This window comes from Pholis gunnellus, assembly GCF_910591455.1.
Source record: "Pholis gunnellus genome assembly, chromosome: 17".
Lineage (NCBI taxonomy): Eukaryota > Metazoa > Chordata > Actinopteri > Perciformes > Pholidae > Pholis > Pholis gunnellus.
The window spans coordinates 10,258,599-10,279,187 of NC_136544.1; the positions used below are offsets into that span (position 1 = coordinate 10,258,599).

The 20,589-nt window shown below is 39.0% G+C and overlaps 2 protein-coding genes across 2 annotated transcripts; both read right to left on the reverse strand.

Annotated features, from left to right (window-relative positions):
• Nucleotides 1-6,291: 6,291 nt before the first annotated feature.
• On the reverse strand, nucleotides 6,292-17,041 carry stxbp2 (syntaxin binding protein 2). Its single transcript, XM_079177632.1, has 19 exons — nucleotides 16,973-17,041; nucleotides 14,324-14,373; nucleotides 14,159-14,240; nucleotides 13,634-13,710; nucleotides 13,455-13,530; nucleotides 13,149-13,252; nucleotides 12,573-12,721; nucleotides 12,408-12,492; nucleotides 11,659-11,789; nucleotides 11,431-11,538; nucleotides 11,013-11,070; nucleotides 10,829-10,894; nucleotides 10,400-10,480; nucleotides 8,786-8,927; nucleotides 8,490-8,596; nucleotides 8,305-8,403; nucleotides 8,126-8,211; nucleotides 7,048-7,208; nucleotides 6,292-6,948 (listed from the first exon to the last, which is right to left on the reverse strand). The coding sequence occupies exons 1-19, from the start codon at nucleotides 17,007-17,009 to the stop codon at nucleotides 6,869-6,871; spliced, it is 1,779 nt and encodes a 592-aa protein (XP_079033758.1). The 5' UTR covers nucleotides 17,010-17,041; the 3' UTR covers nucleotides 6,292-6,868.
• Nucleotides 17,042-18,405: 1,364 nt separating this feature from the next.
• Nucleotides 18,406-20,419, reverse strand: pet100 (PET100 cytochrome c oxidase chaperone). Its single transcript, XM_079178145.1, has 4 exons — nucleotides 20,323-20,419; nucleotides 20,048-20,134; nucleotides 19,915-19,947; nucleotides 18,406-19,743 (listed from the first exon to the last, which is right to left on the reverse strand). Exons 1-4 carry the CDS (start codon nucleotides 20,347-20,349, stop codon nucleotides 19,654-19,656), a joined length of 237 nt encoding a protein of 78 aa, XP_079034271.1. The 5' UTR covers nucleotides 20,350-20,419; the 3' UTR covers nucleotides 18,406-19,653.
• Between the last annotated feature and the right edge of the window lie 170 nt (nucleotides 20,420-20,589).

Sequence of the window (20,589 nt, forward strand, 5' to 3'; positions counted from 1 at the left end):
TAACCATCACTGATGTCATTTTAACATCTTATTTTGAAGAATATATACGATTACAGGAGAGTAGATGTATTGGCAAAACTATAAGCTGTGTTTTGTGCAGCATGACGTCTCACCTGCCCATGTTGGTCCGGTTTGGCGCAGTTTGAGGAGGGAGACCTTTGGGGAGGTTTATTAGATGCATCTGAACTGGGATGCTCTTTACGGTGAGTAGATGGGGTACCCAGATTTTGGGAAATGCGGGGTGCTGAGCATCTCTGTTCATCCATTCTTGAGCCCTGCGGGAGAAAAATATGATTCATTGTTATAATGTTGGATCAAAGCAGTTGCATATATTCTTCACAAAACAAATGTCATAATGGTTTCACAATGTTTTTTGCACCGTTCTGTGTATCGGACCAACCTGGATTTTGGAGACCATGGAACACAAGTGGCTTGCATCCTTCTCTGCAGCAGTTGATGTTGAAGTGGTACCTCCATTCTGTATCTTTGGCAACGAAGGAAGAGAGACTCGCTGGTCATCCAGCCGTCGGCCCTGAGAGCTGGACAGCAGGCTGAAGAACTTTTCAGAATCTGGACCTGGGTCAGTGAAAAAAGAGACACGCTAGTTTTAAGGTAAAATATGTTATCAAATAAATTATCATTGTAAAAACCTTAAATGCAAGAATAAAAACAGGAAAGCAAACATATTATTCTAACCTGTGGGCACAGTGCTCTGACTGGGTTTGTGTTTGGGTGTGGACTGGGAACTAGCATTTAAGACACATCGCTGCTCATCCATTCGCCCACTCTGGGAATGACTCATTAAGGAAAAAATGTTTTCCTGTTCAGCTGGAGTCATGGCCTAGATGGAAAAAAAAGTGTACAGTACATATTTAGGTGAGTAAATAAATAATCTGGAATATAAATTGCATGCAAAAAACAAATGGGCGTTCAGACTGCAGACATTATTGTTTCAATAAATACATGTAATTTACCTCCTGGGACAAAAATGATAGCAGTGACTTGAGCATATACCTGTTTTTGAGATGCTTTATCTTTAGTCTTTAGTCGTTCTATGTCTGAGCCGGGGCTGAATGAGGCTGAACGTGGAGGGCCTGAACCCTTTTTTGGTGCACACAGGGTTGCCGGGGTTAGGAGTTGAGGTATAGAGCACCTTTGCTCGTCCATTCTGGAACCCTGAAATGCATTACACCAGCACGTCTCAGCATCTTTGATCAGGAGGCACACTTTCAACACATAACGATCCACAGAGCATTGAGCCAATAATGACTTCATGTAAGAATATGATCATAACACAATTAGCCCAAAAATAATGTATTACTTTTATGTGCAAAAATCTGAAACAAATTTTTAAATAATAGTTCAACTGTTCTATAATGTATACTGTACATAAAAAAACGTATCTAATTCCCATTTATACTGTTTTTGCATTTGCATTGAACACATTTATTATATCCCACTTCTTAGCATTTTTTTGTTCATTTAGGTACACTGTGGTTGTATATTGTATGTGTCTTATGCATATATTTGTAGATATTTTATTATATTTCTCATTCCTTATTTATTGTCTTTATTATTTAATTATATTCCCCACATACATTGTGTTATATATTGTAGCAATATGTACATCCTTTCTATTTTATTTCTACTTTCTTATATTTCTTTATGCTTGTATAACAGCAACTGTAGCATACCAATTTCTCCCCGGGTATCAATAAAGTATTTCTGATTCTGATTACATCCCATTTGTGCAATATTTTGTCCACAATCTAATTTCAAATGTGTGCAACATTTAAAGTCACACCCAACATCACCACAGTATTTTGGTACTTTCATCAATTGCTGTTAAAACTGTAAAATATTTCCAACTACTAACCTGGACTTTAGAGAGCATGTAACACAAGTAGCTCGAATCTCCTTCTGCCGATGTGGCATTTTCCTTTCCTAATCCTGGCAATGAAGGAAGAGACACTCGCTGGTCGTCAAGCCGTCGGCCCTGAGAGCTGGACAGCAGGCTGAAGAACATTTCAGAATCTGGACCTGGGTCAGTGAAAAAAGAGACACACTAGTTTTAAGGTAAAATATGTTATCAAATTACAGCCCAATTAAATTAGCATTGTAAACACCTTAAATGCAAGAATAAAAACAGGAAAGCAAACATATTATTCTAACCTGTGGGCACAGTGCTCTGACTGGGTTTGTGTTTGGGTGTGGACTGGGAACTAGCATTTAAGACACATCGCTGCTCATCCATTCGCCCACTCTGGGAATGACTCATTAAGGAAAAAATGTTTTCCTGCTCAGCTGGAGTCAAGGCCTAGATGGAAAAAAAAGTGTACAGTACATATTTAGGTGAGTAAATAAATAATCTGGAATATAAATTGCATGCAAAAAACAAATGGGCGTTCAGACTGCAGACATTATTGTTTCAATAAATACATGTAATTTACCTCCTGGGATAAAAATGATAGCAGTGACTTGAGCATATACCTGTTTTTGAGATGCTTTATCTTTAGTCTTTAGTCGTTCTATGTCTGAGCCGGGGCTGAATGAGGCTGAACGTGGAGGGCCTGAACCCTTTTTTGGTGCACACAGGGTTGCCGGGGTTAGGAGTTGAGGTATAGAGCACCTTTGCTCGTCCATTCTGGAACCCTGAAATGCATTACACCAGCACGTCTCAGCATCTTTGATCAGGAGGCACACTTTCAACACATAACGATCCACAGAGCATTGAGCCAATAATGACTTCATGTAAGAATATGATCATAACACAATTAGCCCAAAAATAATGTATTACTTTTATGTGCAAAAATCTGCTAGACATTTTAAAATAATTCAACTGTTCTATACTGTATACTGTACATAGAAGAAACGTATCTAATTCCCATTTATACTGTTTTTGCATTTGCATTGAACACATTTATTATATCCCACTTCTTAGCATTTTTTTATTCATTTAGGTACACTGTGGTTGTATATTGTATGTGTCTCATGCATATATTTGTACATATTTTATTATATTTCTCATCTTTTTATTTACTTATAGTCTCTACATACATTGTGTTATATATTGTAGCAATATGTAAATCCTTTCTATTTTATTTCTACTTTTCTTATATTTCTTTATGCTTATATATAACAGCAATTGTAGCATACCAATTCCCCCCCGGGTATCAATAAAGTATTTCTGATTCTGATTACATCCCATTTGTGCAATATTTTGTCCACAATCTAATTTCAAATGTGTGCAACATTTAAAGCCACAGCCAACATCACCACAGTATTTTGGTACTTTCATCAATTGCTGTTAAAACGGTAAAATATTTGAATATTAAAGGGAACTACTAACCTGGACTTTAGAGAGCATGGAACACAAGTAGCTCGAATCTCCTTCTGCCGATGTGACATTTTCCTTTCCTAATCCTGGCAACGAAGGAAGAGACACTCGCTGGTCGTCAAGCCGTCGGCTTTGAGTGTTGGCCAAGAGGCTGAACAACATTGTCTTGTCTGAAACTGGATCTGTTGGGAAGAAATGGTAAGTAAGAGGCAATTGCAAAAAATTGCACCACACTTCTGGAAATGTTTACAGAGATGAATACGGCCAGAGTTAATTTTCACCTGTGTTTGAGGTACTTGCCGCAGGCTTTCTGTGTTTGGGTGTGCAGGGAGCACTCCTGCTAGGATCTAAGGAACAGCGCTGGTCGTCCATGCGTCCACGCTGGCCATGGCTTATTACATTCATGAAATTCTTTTGTTCATCAACATCAGGTAATTCTTCCTATTGGGCAAATACGGTGAGATTAAGATTTGACCAAAGTAAGGATGAACAACATTCAATAATGCATACATCTTTGTCAAAGAGGCCAGTGGGGAAAAGAATCTGCAATCATTAAAGCAACAAGAATGACACAGTGGGACAGAACAGACTATCATAGAATTAGTACAGTCATGCTCAGAGCGAACCTGTAATTGGTCGTCTGGTATCAGCAGATGCTTCCTGTTTATTTCTGGAGTACTCTCTGTCACAGAAATCTGAGGTGCAGAGCCGTGATGGTTATTGCTCCTCAGGTCCTGAGAAAACAAGTCACATTTGAGGTAGACTTCAGTCATTTATTGATCCCACCAGCTGTGCAGGTGCATGCACCGAGCCCTTTACAACATATAGTCTAGTACCTGGTAGTTAAACCCTGGCAATGACACTTGCAGTTCATCAAGGTGTTTCCCCCCATAGTTTGAACCTGTGGGGAGTAGGGGTGAAACAATCAACAATCTACAAAAGGACACGTACAATGCAAATGGTATCTTTGTGTCTTCTGTCCCAACCTGCAGGTGTGGTTTTGATTTGTCCAGTTTTAACAGGACTCAGGGAGCAACGCTGTTCTTCCATTCGTCCACTCTGTGAGTAACTCATTATGTTGAGGATCTGATCAAGTCCTGGGGCTTCCTGTTAAACATCAGCCAGAAGGAAAAGCAAATAGTGTGAACTATCACAACTTTAATTGTTCTAAACCATTTTTGTCTCATTTCCCAATGCACATCTAAACATGAAAGTAATTATTCTTAAAAAGATAATTGTTTCACTCTCTCGTAGTAATAGTCGTGGAACCCATGGTGGGGACCAATGCAAAATGTGAAAGTAATATCAAAATGTTATGAATTATAATAGTTTACATAGCAAACAAATACAATACAATGTAGAAGAACAAACATTAATAGGTTTGCTTCTTTTGGTCACTTACGATAATTAAACACCACTCTGTACACAAATAATTAAAAGATACTTAATGCCATTCTATACAATTAGAACCAAAATATCAGTCAACAAGGCATCAAAACAAAGTGGCAAAATGTACACAAACTTACAGGCATAGGAAGGAATGTTTGGCTACAAAGGTCTTACCTGCACAGTGTCGGTAGCTTCTGATTTTGAGTCCACGTTAGCGGCTGCCATCATAGAAAATAATACCAAAAAAAGGGAAAGTGTCCCCTACTGAAAACTAGATAAAATGTGAAACAGTACAGAAAGTTACACAAAAGTACTTGCAGTAAGTGATGAAGAACCCATTCAATACTTCATGAATGTATCTATGTGCAATGGAAATGAAGATCCTGAATGATGCTACTCCAAATGTCTACTGAGTAAGGCTTGGTGGAAAGCTTTTAAAAAGAGTTAAGTCCAGAGTATTAACCCATTGCCATTAATACCCGAGGCCAGTGCCCTGATCGTAATAGTACCATCTGTAATCCCAGATGAAAACATAATCCTAAACATGTTGAGGGATGATCTTTTTCACTGGTAGGTGTACATATTCTCCGTTCTGACCTAACCCCCATACTTAAACCCCACATTTTAAATATATGTTGCATGTACGTATAATCTCAATATCATAACCTGGGAGTAACAAAACTGGCACTGCGATAAAAATAACATTTCCAACACAAAGCGTGTATACGAATATATTTTTAAAATAGTCATATACTGTATGATATACTGGTGAAAATGGTCAAATGGTAAATGACCTTGTACTTTAAACATGTAGAGTGATTAACGGAACCGTAAAGTATCAAAATACTTGTAAAAACGAGTTATAACGAGGACTGAAAATGTTCACACACACAGATTGATCACATAACATATACAGTATATTCAAACTAGAGAGGTTTGAGTATATTCTCTTGACGTTAAGGATATTCGGATAGCATGTTAGAGGTGGTTGAATAGCGAAGTCAAAAGACGTCCACAATGATTTCAAACTATTCTGAGCATGGAAGTTTATTCTTCACTTTGGGATCAGCATGTGGGACAAAGCTTTAAAGTAGACCATGAGTAGGGTGGCCGGGCTCAGCCTTAGAGATAGGGTAAGGAGCTCGGACGTCAGGAGGGAACTTGGGAGTCAAGCCGCTACTCCTTCGCCATCGAAAGGAGTCAGCTGAGGTGGTTCGGGCATCTAATTAGGATGCCTCATGGACGCCTCCCACTGGAGGTTTTCCAGGCATGTCCAACTGGGAGGAGACCCCAGAGAAGACCCAGAACACGCTGGAGGGATTATATCTACCAGCTGGCCTGGGAACGCCTCGGGATCCCCCAGTATGAGCTGGAAAATGTTGCGGGCGAGAGGGAAGCCTGGGTCAGCCTACTTGGCCTGCTGCCACCGCGACCCGACCCCGGATAAGCGGAGGAAAATAGATGGATGGATGGATGGATGAGTTGAGATTATTTTTATTTATTTTTTTTAAATGTATGCTGACTGAACTTCCACTGGAACACTATGCACAAGACACAATTTCAAGTGAATATCAAGTTTCTTTTATTACTAATTTTTAACAACAAAGAAACAAACACCCACCACACTTGTTCCAAGCAATATATTAAAGCATATGGTAACTGTGCAAAAAGAAAAGAAAAGAACAAAATTATTCCATACTTAATGTCACTGAATATACGTTACATACTTCTATTGGCTTATATACATCCACATTAGACTTGATACGATTTTTGTTGCGAGATGATCCAGTTTTAAAGGAATGACGACATTTTTAAGTACAAAATAAGGAAAATCTAACATATATTGTTGTAACAAAAATAACAATTTGAATGAGAATAGTAAAATAATCAAGATATTATTAAAGTCTAATTAAATATTTTAATACAATTTCAATCACAGCAGTATACAGAGCCCAATTCACAACAAACAATAAAAAGATCATTCTAAAACAAAATAAAGAATCACAAATGTTTCCTACCGTGGCTACATCTAAGACTTTCAGGCAACAGAGATGCTGTGACAGAAGACCAGCAACCAATCATCTCAAATGAAAGACTACACCCTTATTCCAGTGTGCTCTACCCTGTTCAGGACCTCACCATCTAACAGTCAGGATTAGGAACTTGGTCCAGACTCTTCAGGTCATTAAGGAAGCTGGTAGGAGTCAGGATGTGAGAAGACCCTGTCAAGGAAAAAGTAATATATAATAAAAGAGGCAAAACTTCTTGAATGCTGCATTTTTTGGACAAAAATTGTGGCCTGCTCAACAGCGATTGCTTACCAATCAGCACTTCCCATTTCCCATCAGTGGCTCGAGTAACTTCGTAGGCAGAACGCATCTCTGAATGCGACACCCCACCAATCACGAATATAATAAGTCGAGGGCCAGAGCGATATTCTGTTGGAGATTTATTTTTGTGCCAGTGTCCAAAACGTGCGCTGCTGTAAAAGGAATTAAAACAATAGTTGAGCAACAAGTAACTTTACTAAAACTAAGGGCTAAGCAGTCAGTTTCATTACACGGAAATGATCTATCAATGATCATACCCTATTTGAATAATAACAAGTACTTCAATCGTATGCAATGCTTTTCTTTTATACTGTATTCACATGAAATTGGCTCTGGTCTTATAAATTAATTAGTCCTATAGGCCGCATGTCAGACCTTTTCCAGTCTGGAAGCAAAAGGCTCATTATTTAAAATCAGCGGAGGATGTGAAAGGAATAAGTACTGCTTGTGTATGTTATTGTAATGCTTTGCTTACTACCTCTGCTAACCTCTGCTGTCATGTCCGGTCATATAAATAGCATTAACATTATTAACTACTCAGTTTTAATTCTGCACTTTGCTAAAAAGGAGGGGGACAAGCATTGTGCATTATGCAGATTATAAGTGAATCCAGATAGGAATTGCCTGGGGGATTATAAAGTATTCAAAGCAAAACTGGCTTAATTTCTTTTTCTCCTTGATTCACTTCATTACAAGCTTGGCTTTAACTCAGTTACAGGGATAAAAGCTTTTATTTGACAACATTAATCTGTCTGCTACCCCAGTTAAAAGTACAATTACGGCCCAGAGCTCACAGAGACCTTTGACCACCAAATTCTTGGAAGTTTATCCTCGAGTGAAAAATGACAGGAATAGAGACCCACAAAGCCAAATAATAAATTGAACTAAACTAATGAATGAATATCACCTTTGATCATAAGAAAAAAAAAAAAAGGCACATTTCAAAATGTTTTTGTTTCATTACTCATCAACCAATTATTTATTTATGTTCATCATGAATTGGAATAAAGTAACAACGTCCAGCTCATATTTGATAAACGATTTCCTTTCCGTTTCCAGCAGCACCTACCTGATTGCTGTCTGAGTCGTGTTGATGGGAGCAGGGTCAGAGATGAAAGGCCACTGCTTTCGGTCCAGTTTGTCCTCGATGGCATTCTGCGTTACAGAAACACCGATAGTGTAAAGATCTGAGGGCAAAACTTAGCAGGTGTGCCTGCAACATCAGAAACGGGATTTGGGCTTTAATACCTCCATGACGTCTTTGATGAAGGGAACCCATCTAGAGAGCTGGTAGGTGCTCTCTGTGCGGTCCTTGCGCTCTGGCAGTGTTTTCCCAGCATTGCGGCCCTGACAAACAACATGACGCATGTAACAAATACTGACGGGGAAATTATATTTGAAAACTGTAACCACGCTGCATTAAAGACATCTACCCCAGCTATAATGTTGCAGCCCAGGTTCTGCAGGTTGGTGATGATGTTGCTGTCGGCCTGTATGTTTGCATGCTGGATGAGCTTGGCAAGGTTCTCCTCCCCGATGCCTACGTGGATAACCAGATATGTTAAAATGGTGAAGGCAATGACACCACTTACTCCTCTGCTAATCACAACTTCAAATCACGTTAACTTTTCTAAATTAACAGTCACACATAAGAATGCTTTTGTGCACAAAGAAATGTAGGTTTTGAAATGTATTCGTTAAAATAGGAAGAGTTTTGGCAAAGTCGCACCTTTTTTCTTGTGGAATATGTACAGCAGTATGATGCGGATTTTGTCATAGGCCTCAATTTCATTGTTGAGGAGCACAGGAACAATGTTCTTCATGGCATCCTTGAGAGGCTCCCCTTCTTCGTTTGCTCCCATTGCCAGGTCCTGTGGAAGACTCCCGTGTTTAAACATTAACTTCTACTACAACTGTCAGCTGACAGACGACTCACAGGGCCGCTGACACAGGAGGATGACTAACCTTTGAATCTTATTCAATATCCTTTTCTCTCTCTTTCATTGCAATACTATGGTTTTTAGTTTAAACTTCTTAAAAAGGTTAACGTTTCTTTGATGAAACACACTATCCTAGATTGCACAGAAAGCCTCCAGAGTTGCATTTGTAATCAATTAACTATGTAAAAAATAATGGCACATTTTTGCTTTTATTCTTATCCGAGGCACTGTGTGACCGCCCTTAAAACTATTGTGAAGCTTTATGAAGAATTTGGACAAAGCCTCATTAACGCCAATCAATAACGAAACATTTTGTGAGCAACTGAAACTAGAGAGCGGCTACAAGAGCACGTAAAAATAGAGCACATTGTTTTGGTTACTACGTTCTGTATTGGGTCGCCCAAACAATGTAGAGCAATAAAACAAATGGCAGCTGACAAGGGGCTCTTGCTGGTTGGATCACACGGTCCATCTTTGAGCCAAAACATGCTCATTGGATTAAAGAGGCAGCTTTCAGACATGCCGACACTCCATTAGTGCAGTAGAGTGATTCACTCATACAAAGAAGGGCCCATTAACACGTGCATGCCATAATGCCACAACCATGCATCGCTTAACATTTCCTGTGTGCTTTGGACTCATCTGATACGGGACTAAATGTGGCAGAATACATCCCCTCAGACCAGGGGTCGGCAACCCGCGGCTCCGGAGCCGCATGCGGCTCTTCGGCCCCTCTGTTGCGGCTCCCTGAGGCTACATCCACACTAATAGGTTTAATACGAGTTTTAACAAACAAAAACGATCTCCGTCCACACAGCGTTTCAGCATCGTTTTCGAGATGATCTCCGTTAAACGCCTGAAAACGAATATCACGTGACTATTCACGTACACTGGGCATGCAGTGGGTGCCGGTGTTGCGTCCCTACTTGTTTTCAAACCTACTGGTTTCCCTTCCGTGCGTGTGTTGTGTTCGCGTAACAGAAGCAGCTGTTTTCTGCCTTCCCAAGGCTCATGTTGATGGAGGGATTTTCACATTACTAAGTAGTGCATGCCTTATTAAATGCCTTTACAGTAATGACATAACAGCTTCTTCTGCAGATATGTATGGATGTTGACGTCCGGTCCCAAGCTTCTTATGCACTATTACGATTCTACATTAAATATCACAAGACCAGTGGAGCTATAAATAAAAAGAAGCCATAAAGTGGAGGTCACGTTGCATGGAGAGTGTGTGAGACACTTAGTTGATCCCCTGTGATATAAAAACTAAAGATTGACGGGTTGTTTTGCTAACAACAGCACATGAGAAGACAAATTCCAAGAATATTAAACTTGGCCTTTACAGTAAAAGTGAAAACATCAAATCGATTTAATTGCAATCGTACACCCAAAAGAGTACTGACCTGTTCCACTTCACAAAGCTTATCAAGAGAGGCCTTGAATGTCTTCATACACGCTTCGGCTAGGTGCAAGTGAGTAGAGTACTGTGAATGAAAATGAATTCGGATTATTATGAATTAATTAATGGTTATAATAAAATAATTGCATGATATATAAAACCGATTAAACATTTTTCTTAAAGCTACAGGCAAGACGGACAACTCTGATGGGAGACTTTCTGGAGCTACTCCAGAGATTGACATGATGGACCGTCAAATTAACTATAATGTGGGCAACATTTAAACTAACTGTTAAATTTACTGTCAGAAGTGTCTCCTAATACAATATGTTCAAAATTCTTACAGTACAGTACAGAGTCCCAGCTTTACAATAGAAACATGATCATTAGATGATAATATTAATAGTCAAGAGTTTAACTTCATCCCACTCACCATGCTCAGCTCCTTTTGGTACTGGGGCATCTTCTTTAACATCTGAGAGAGATCTTTCATGTTGGCCTGGGATGCAAAAAGTTTTTTTATAATAAAATGGCATAACATGAAAGTTGTCTTCATCTTATATCATGGACATCTGTAATAACAACTGAACCAAAACGAGAACTGCATGAGCACTCACATTGTCGGTGCACATTCTCTTGCTCTGGCAAAAGGTGCGAAGAAGCTCCGTCACTTTCCTGCAACAACGGGTTTAGAAAATGATTAGTCACCTTACGCAGGAGTACGTTTAATCAGTAATAAAACATTACTGAGCAACGAAAACGCAATCTAGTTTGATTTCAGTACCTCACAGGGTCAAATTGTTACCTTGTATATACAGTATACAAGGGATTTATATATGTGTATATGTCTATACGTGTCTATAAAACCAAATATGACGCTACTATTTAACTTATTGGCATAGTATAGTGTACAATTTCTAACTTTTCAGAAAGCAAAGTGTGTGTTTTCAGTTGTAACATAAAACCAGGAGAAAGAAATGACCAGAGCTTGTTGGGAAGGATGACAGTGACACGATCTAGTTGTGACAGACTTACTTAGTGACATCAGCAATGTGCATATGTCTGAGCTGAACCCAGAGCTCGTCATCTTCGTCCAATAGCACTTCTCTGTCATTCTCTTTCCCAATGCCGGTTGACTGATAACTGAAAACAAGTGCACGCATACAACACGATAAACAATGGAGAAATGGTACGCCCAACACAGCAGAGTGATCTGGAGAAGCAAATGAGCAGCAGTCTATATTTAATACGATGCTCACTCACGTGTAGATATCCTGTTTGATATCTAGCAAGTCGTGGGCCATTGCCTGGAAGGTCAACTCATGCAGAATAGGCGAGATGGGATCAAACCCACGATCAACAATCAGTAGCTGGGATCGCGCCTTATCTGGACCCTAAAACCAATGAACATAATGGATATCATTTAAGACTAATCAAAGATTTGATGCACAAATGCATAATACAAGAGGATCTAGTCGACAGTATGCATGAAATAGATGGCCCTTCATTATCTTTTTGTAACTCCGTCATGCAGCAAGAGCCTTGTCAGCTTTTATCAATACGAGTTCATCAACGCCTGATGCAGCATGCGGCAGCACTTCAGCAAAATTTGTCATGTACAGTAAAAAAAATGAATAAAGAGAATGCTTAGCCAGCACAGCCATTATTATGCACTTCAGACGTATGGAGGCAAAAATAAAACAGAAATACATGCCTGTTTAGACCCATCTCAGGATTAAGGAATTGTCAGCTAAGAAAACAGAAAAGGAGAAGGGGAAAAAGGGAAAGGTCCAGCAAGGCGTGAGAAAAACACAGGAATTAAAACCCAGAAACCAAAGAAACCATTAAAACGTCCTCAGCCTGTGAAGGTGAAGCGCTGCCGAATCCCAAAGGAAGAAAAGTTGGTTTAGCAGGAAAAAAAAAGCAGCTTAAGAATTTTGAATACAAGAATAATAATAATACAGTAGAGCACATAGGAATTGTTGTGGCTGGTGGTGGAGGTAGTTCCTAACCTCTCCCATGCTTGGGTTGTCAGCTTTGTGAGCAGTGAGGCGCTGGTGGACCTCTTCAGCCAGTCTCGCATTCTCCTCTGGTCCCCTTAGAGCGATACAAACAACTGAATCAGCAAATTCTGTGAGAAGTTACCTTTAGTTGACTTTTGTGAGAGGTGTTCATACTTGCGGTAACGGATTGCAGGGTACTCCTTCAGCGTATCACACAGGGTCGCGATCTGCTCGGCCAGATTCTCCAGCATTTTGTCTTTTTTGTCATTTGGCTCAGAACTGTAGAAGGAGTACAAGGAGTTTGGATCATCCAGGGAGAATACCTGCAGGGGTGAGAGGGGTTGAGGTTAGCCTTCATTTAACCACATCATTTATGTTTACAACAATCAAGCTGCAATATATATTTCTACATTACCAACGGAAAAAATGATGAAATGTGTCACTCTTAAGTAATACACCCACAGCTCTAAAGGAGCATTTACTCGTTTGTTTCACTCTTAACTCGTAAAAAAGCTCTGATAAACCCACTGTATGCTAGCTGCCCAGTCAAAAATCAACCCTGGTGGTAAAACCCACCAAACATCACACAGAAAACACTAGTGACTAGCTGTTGAACAACATGGATTTAGCATTTAGCAGCCAGCCAGATCATTTTCTCAGGAGCTGCCAGTCACCAAAACACAAGTAAAACAAAAGCGATTCAAGAACAATGTGGACAAAAGAATCAAGTAAAGAGGGGATAATTCCTACCTGAGACTCATACGGCAGGAACGCAACATTGATCTCTTTTAAAGTCTTGACAACCTTGGAGACTCTGGATCTCCCAATCTCGGCAAAGAGACCATCTGGACAAGCTATGGAAGCAAACATCAATAAATAACTTAGAGACGGCAATATGGTAATGCAAGTATTCAGTATACTTTGAAACTTTAAATGTTTTGCACAGTACTTTTGAAAATAGCTGATCAATAAATATGTTTCCTATTAGGTTTAAGATGTTTTTCATCGTGAAATCAATGATGAAAATACACACAGTACACACACAGACAATCTTACTATCGGTGAAGAAGATGTGTGCTGCTTTGTAAGTGAAGGCAGCGTCTTTGAAGTCATTAATGAGAGCACGAACCGACTGTAATTGAAAACAAATTGTGTTTAAAATGTTAGGATAATGAGAAAAATCACAATGAACACGGAAGATGTTGTTGAGGGAACTCTGAGGAAGAACAGCTGACCTTCTCCACGGGGGAAATCAAATAAATGGCCTCCAAGCTAGAGATGGGCTCCCTGCGTTTATTGATGTCCTCCACAACTGGAAAGGAAAAAAACAGAGGATGTTTAATTAAATCTAAACAGTCTCACTTGATCAATATGCAACTGCAAATAAAACATCATCTTGTAAAGGGAAAAAAACAAATCAGTGAGTGTTGGAATATCAATCTCCCATGAGAAATACACACATCTGGTGCTTCTCTTAATAAGGCTGGTGAGATTTTTTTTATCCAATAAATTAGTGGCCATTCATGCACCGGGGACAGTGAACATTTATAACTTAAGAAATACTTTGGCCATTAGTATGTGACAAGACAGCTATAAATATCCCCCGATTGCTCTATGACAGTTTGAAGGAGGTTGGCAAAAATGAAGCAACACCTGAAGAAAGTGTACAGACATCCGTTATTTTATTTTTTTTAAGTTTGAACCCTTGTGTTTGCAACTGATCCACAGGATGCAAGACCGTTAATTATCTGCATACTTACTGGTCACCCCCTCTGCCAAGATGTCTGACATCTTGCAGCAAGAGGACAGAATTCGCATGCTCATGTGATCCACGATGAGAACCTGGAGAAGCACGAGATAAACAGGTTAGAAATCCAGTGCGACAAGATCTGGGGATTTCTTCATTCCTATTGAGCAACTGTTACCTTCCATTCTCCGTCCTTCTTCACACTCTTTATCACCCCACTGAGGATTTCTGTAGAAGAATTAAATGTATGGTTACAAAACAATCAATTATTTGGAAACATTTCTTGCGCCGCACAAAAAAAGGTTTACGTGAAACACCATAATAATCATTTATGTGATACCTATAATTTGCAATGACTCACATTTTTGTGACAGCACCCATTTATAATTTATACAATTCATTTTTGGGAACATTCTTCTTTACTTGTAGACAAAGAGTGACATTTAATATATTGCAGGTCAGTGACTAAAGAGTAAAAAATACATGTGTTAATTGAAATGTTGTCTTCTCTGCCTACAGTCACTGTAAGGAGATACAAGAGCAAGTCAAATACCTATTTGAAATGTTGTGACATTTCTTATATTAAGCCAATGCAAAGAGTTAAAGGTCGGCTGTGCGTGTCTAAAACTCTCTTAACCAGGAACCTCGTATTTAGTACTTGTATTTACCAACTTGTGGTGCAACTTCCTTTTGTAATATTGTTGCGATTACAGTGTACGAAGATCAGACAAAAGCATAGTTGTTCCAGTGACTTCGTAGGCACAACAGCTGAGGTGTGGCACTCCCCGTGAAACCAAGCGCGAGGGTTTAGTGCAGTGTTTCATTATGAAAGTGGGCCATATTGCCCAAAATGCTCTGAAATAAAACATGCAGAGCAAAGGTGCCATTTCATAAAACAAAACCCATTAGTCGTGAGTGGGGCTATTGTTTAGGCCGTCATATATTCACCAGGATCTGGGTGGCTTAACATTTCCTCCCTTAAATAGTGCACAGAAGGGAGGACGGTGTGGGAATAAAATGAAGAACTACATCGATGTGATATCATGTTCATCACTCGACTTCCTAGTCTAACCTCATTATAAACACAGCTGTGACTCACTAAGACATATGATTGCTTCTTATAGGCCAAGTCTTATTACTACATCTATTCACTTGCTAATTGATGTGATAATTGGCTGTTTAATTCAGCAATTCATTATAAAGAAAAACATTATTACTCTACACCTACGTTAAAGATCATTGTCATCACTACGTTATGAACTGTTTCCACGAATAGATTGGTGAAGTTTTTGAATATTTCAGTGGATACTGGATATGTGTTTGCTTAGATAGGCAAAACTATAAACTAGTCTGTACCAATTTACATTTAACAACGTAGAACTGTCTGCCAGGACCACGAGGAAAATGAATCACTGACAAAAGGTTGTGTCATGCCCAACCCATTTACAAACAGGCAACTGGAAAAGATGACTACTTGAAGCTGGGGCCTTCCACCTCAAAGCAGACCATCAAACCATTTTAGCATTAGTCTTAATCTTAGCATATATATATATATATTTGTTCCTCTTTCAAATGTAGCAAAATATCTGCATACATAATTGCCAGGCCTCAGCCCGTCTTGCCTCTTACAGAATGCTGTTATTTTTGAGTTTATGACTTGCGGTGACTTATATTATTTGGCATTATAGTGACAATGGAGTGTGGCAAGGAAGACGGCCTGCACTCTCCTATGCTTAGCTTAACTTGTGTGGACAACAACATTTTAAGCATTAGATCAAGCTCATAAGACCTGTCCACATGCCACCGCTAAAGCAGCGTTTGCAGATTTCCTAAGCCCAGGCCCAGCAGCACAAACATGCGTCTTATACTCAAATCAGTTGCAATTAAAAACTCACAGTTATAAATAGGCCTAGAATAAACAAATAGCAAGTCATCGTTGGTCTGATCTGTGAGTCCTGAGGTCAGAGTTACTTGTACTGTTAGGGCACAATTGAAGATTTGAGCAATTCTGTGTGACAGGTTTGTTCACACTACACTCCTCCCTCTGACTTAATGAAAAGGTTGCGTCAGAGCATAAATAAATTAGCCTTTAAACACTATAAGTTGTTTAGAACAACTGAACCCCTTAATGCAAATACTTATGATGTATAAACGTATATAATGTTAAATAGCCATTACTATTACATAATGCTATTTATCTTTGATTTGCGAATACAAAATGTATTAATTAATCATTATATCAGGATTTAACAGATGCTTTAAGCACAATTCATTCTATGACGTTATTGAAATAGTTAGGCTTTTTGTAAAAACGAAATAAATACTTTAAAAACTTTTTGTAACAACAGTTCAAATTGTATTGACGTTTAATTGCGTACAACACGATGTGTTAGGGCTGATTTAACGTGAGTGCTGCTCAAGTGAAGGGACCGGACTTCCTCTTTGGGTTCACGCGCTAATGGTAGCTCATGTTTAGGACTGTCACGACAATGGTCACAACATCGTCACTCACTGACGCCGTCGAAATCTACATCCACCAAACAACAAACCACCCTTTTCTCCTCGGCTAATGGTGTTACCAACACTCGCAACACAATACAAAAGTGTATCAATGACTTGGTTATCGATGACAGTGTGTCCTTAGGTAGTGTTCGCATTTAAATTGTGACTGGAACAGGAAGAACCTGAGGTCGACCAGCAGCGTTTCTGATACAGGTTTAGCGTCAATTCATCGAGCTCCTTCGAGTACAAAATTAACAACCTGTGTATTTTATTTGTACTAAACTTCTGAAAGTGAATACAGCGATTAAACGAATGTATAACTTACTTTCTCCAACTACCGCCTTCAGCCCACTCGGTGCCATCTTGACAGCAACCTGTTGGCTCGTTAGTCGGTCACTTCCTTGTTGTTAAAGCCAGTATGAGTCGAGCACACAGGCTTTAACAGTGAAATGTTGCCCTCTATTGCCTGATACTGCTATTGCATGAATATGTCTCGTACACTTGGTCCAAATTGTTGTGCAGTAACCTTGTTGAAACAAATAGCAAACGTGTGGGAAATATCAGTTAAAGTACATTAATTACATTTGTATTGAGACTTGAATCAAGCTTTTGCAATTCCTCCTTCTCCTTAATATTCATTGTAACTAGTAGCCACTGCTATCATCACAAAATACTACTGACTTCCAAAATGAATGTCAGATCATGAAAAAAGAAACAGCTGCAAGAAATAAACGCACACTCTCTTTTGCCAGTGCCTCAGGAGACAGACTGTGAGACATCCAACGGGCCAATTTTTTATTGCTAAATATGTTTGAGAGTATCATTTGATGAGCCTCGGGGGAGAAAAACACATAATCACTTCAACATGATGGATGTGAAATTCAGCAGTTTGTTGGGTAAGGTTAGACACAAGCCAAGCATGGCCCTCTCCCATATATTCATATTTGTGAGATCATAAGATTGATGTGCCGGTCCGGAAAGGGTCATGGTGTAATGTTCAGTTTTACACTTTGCATATTTATGAATCGTTATTCTTTAGGGAAGAAAAAAGCAGTGATATCTTTTAGAACAAGCATGGCCTTGTGACTGTTGCTTTTGCACTCCAACCATGCACATAATTGTTTTGACATTTTGGGCAAAATGATTAGATAAGTGGAGTTGCACAATGAATAGTGATGTAGTATCACATGATATGTCATGGCACCATCATTCCACTTCATATAGGTTGTTAAATCAGAAACTGTTTATTGCCAAGTACGTTACACATACAAGGAATTTGGCTTGGTGATTGGTGCATAGCAATAAACACAGTGCAATAGTATGAGACATAATTGAAATAGATGTTAAGCACTTGAAGTCCTGGGTTATTGTGGAGCCCAGGAAATGGAAGGAATCCACAGATTCAACAGGGTGATCGGGGCAGGTGGGGCTGCGTTCTTGCGGAAATCCACAACCATCTCCACTGTCTTTAGAGCGTTGAGCTCTTAGCTGTTAGGTCTGCGCCAGGTCACCAGATGGTCGATCTCCAACCTGTAGGCGGACTCATCCCCACCAGAGATGAGTCCAATGAGTGCGGCGTCATCCGTGAACTTCAGGAGCTGCTGATGAAGTGAAGGGCCATGTTGACTGCGTCTTCTACAGACCTGTTGGCTCTGTAGGCGAACTGCATATTCACGTGCACTAACAGCATAAAGTATACAGTACAGTGCTGTATTGTTTTAAAGAAAAATACAGTAATAACATTACCATACTCAGGAATTAGAGAAAATCACAATTCACTTTATTCCGGAAGTTGAGGGATTTTGAGTAATCAAAGTACATATTTAAGACATTTAAACTGTCTGCGTTGAACCAGGAGGTACATTTGGGTCGCACTCCATTTCAATGCCTCTACCCAAGTTACTCATAAACACCTTGTTCCTACAAATAAATATTGGCTGGTGGTCAAACCAGCTCTCTTCTGGTCACAACGCATCTTTAACCCGAGGTTAGAGATGTGGCCAGAGAATGTACAGTACATCAGATACATCTTCATATCCAAGCACAACCACCAATGCTTCTGATACAATAGGTGAAACAAAACCAACATTGACTTTAATGAAAAACAGCGTTAAATGATGTTAACAAGAACTATACACGTAGTCAGTGCCTATAGCTTCAAATTCCTCCATTCCCTCAACTGTTATTATACAAACCCAGGGGATGTCATTAGGATTTTACAACAGTGATAAGCAGAACATAAAATAATTTAATGTCATATCACACAACTCAAGAATCACCACTGGTGCAGACAGTTATTTTTCATCTAAACTGAATGCAGCAAAAATAAAGATCTCACAGAAGAAAACCTGCTGCAGACTAGTGAAACGTGATATTTTATTTTCCAATAAGATAACACAGAACATAAATTTAAAGTTACCCAGACTGTAAATCAAAGGCTATAAAAGCAGTAGTTGCTGCTATCTGTGTCTCTAATAAATCCATGTATGAAGGGGGTAAATATTTATGCAATCAGGTAGTTCATATTTTGTGTTTGTGCTAAATTCAAATCAGTTTATGGAGATTTGCTTTATGCTTTGGTATTAATGTCTCTTTCTGTTTATCATTATCAAAAATGCTCAATTACATCCAATGTGATACAATGTCGTAAAACACTAAACATGGAAAAATAAATCAACATTTAATAGAAACTGCTCCTCACAAAATAAATTGTGAAAATTACATTAGATCCAACTGGATATATAACTCAAATAACTATTTTATGACAATGCAATCACAGCAACTCATCGGGCATCTGAACAGTCCTTGGTGAAAAAAATAAAATCACACATGTAGATTAAAGGCATATAACTCCCAACACACATTAGGGATGTGTTAACTTCTCAAAGAGTTTCGATGTTTCATGCTCTTAATCCAGTCCCACCAGTTTTTCGTTTTACCCAATAAATAATGCCAGATATAATCCTCCATCAGTGCTAATATATGCATTTCTTCAACACATAATCCTCAATTCTCAGAGTCCATAGAAATTGCTCTTAATAGTTGCTGCTCCTTACGAAGACGCATTCGCTCTTTGAAGTCCTGCATCTCTTTCCTCTGAAAAATAAATATAGTACAATCATTATCATATATTGTGCTTTACAGCCATAGTTTTATCAGACACACTGCTTTTTATGGATAGTTTAAAAACAGCTAGGAAATAATACAGAAATTATTAGTGGTGTTTATTATTAGCCTTAAATGAAATGAATAAATAAAAAAACGTACGCGCAGTCCTTCGTCAGGAGGGAAGATCTCCCTCTGGAAACCATAAAAGATGCCAGCAGAGGAAGAGATAATGTGTTATTACAAGAAGAGCACCGAGCATGTGGACAGAGAATAAAACAGCAGCATTGCGTACCTTTCTTTTTACTATGTACTCTTCAAAATACTCTGCTTGATTTGAGATCCAGAACATGGTCACGGGAAAGGACAGATACAGCATCATCTGCTCAAAAACAAATAAGATCAGGAAGTGAGTGACTGTGGGAAACGACCACATGACCACACATAGCCTAACGATAACGACTAGCTAGATCGAACCACCCAACCTGGACACATTTGTGTGATATTAAATCTTAAAAACAATACATATTAAATGTCCACGGACGTTGTTTTAAAACACTTGATACTTACTCGAAACATCTCTATTTTAACACCCATGTTTGCATCAGCACTGGACCCAACAACAGTGAAACGTTATCTAAACTCCAAACATCGTCAGAAGACCTTCACACTACTTCCGGGTAACTGACTCGGAAGCCACAAAGCATGCGCTTGTGTTGTCATAAATACATATATTTCAACACGATTGAAAATAGACACACGCATCACATTTGATGTTATACATGTTTTTGCCCCTTGATAAAATAATATTTGGAGAGATTTAAAATGTGACGCTTA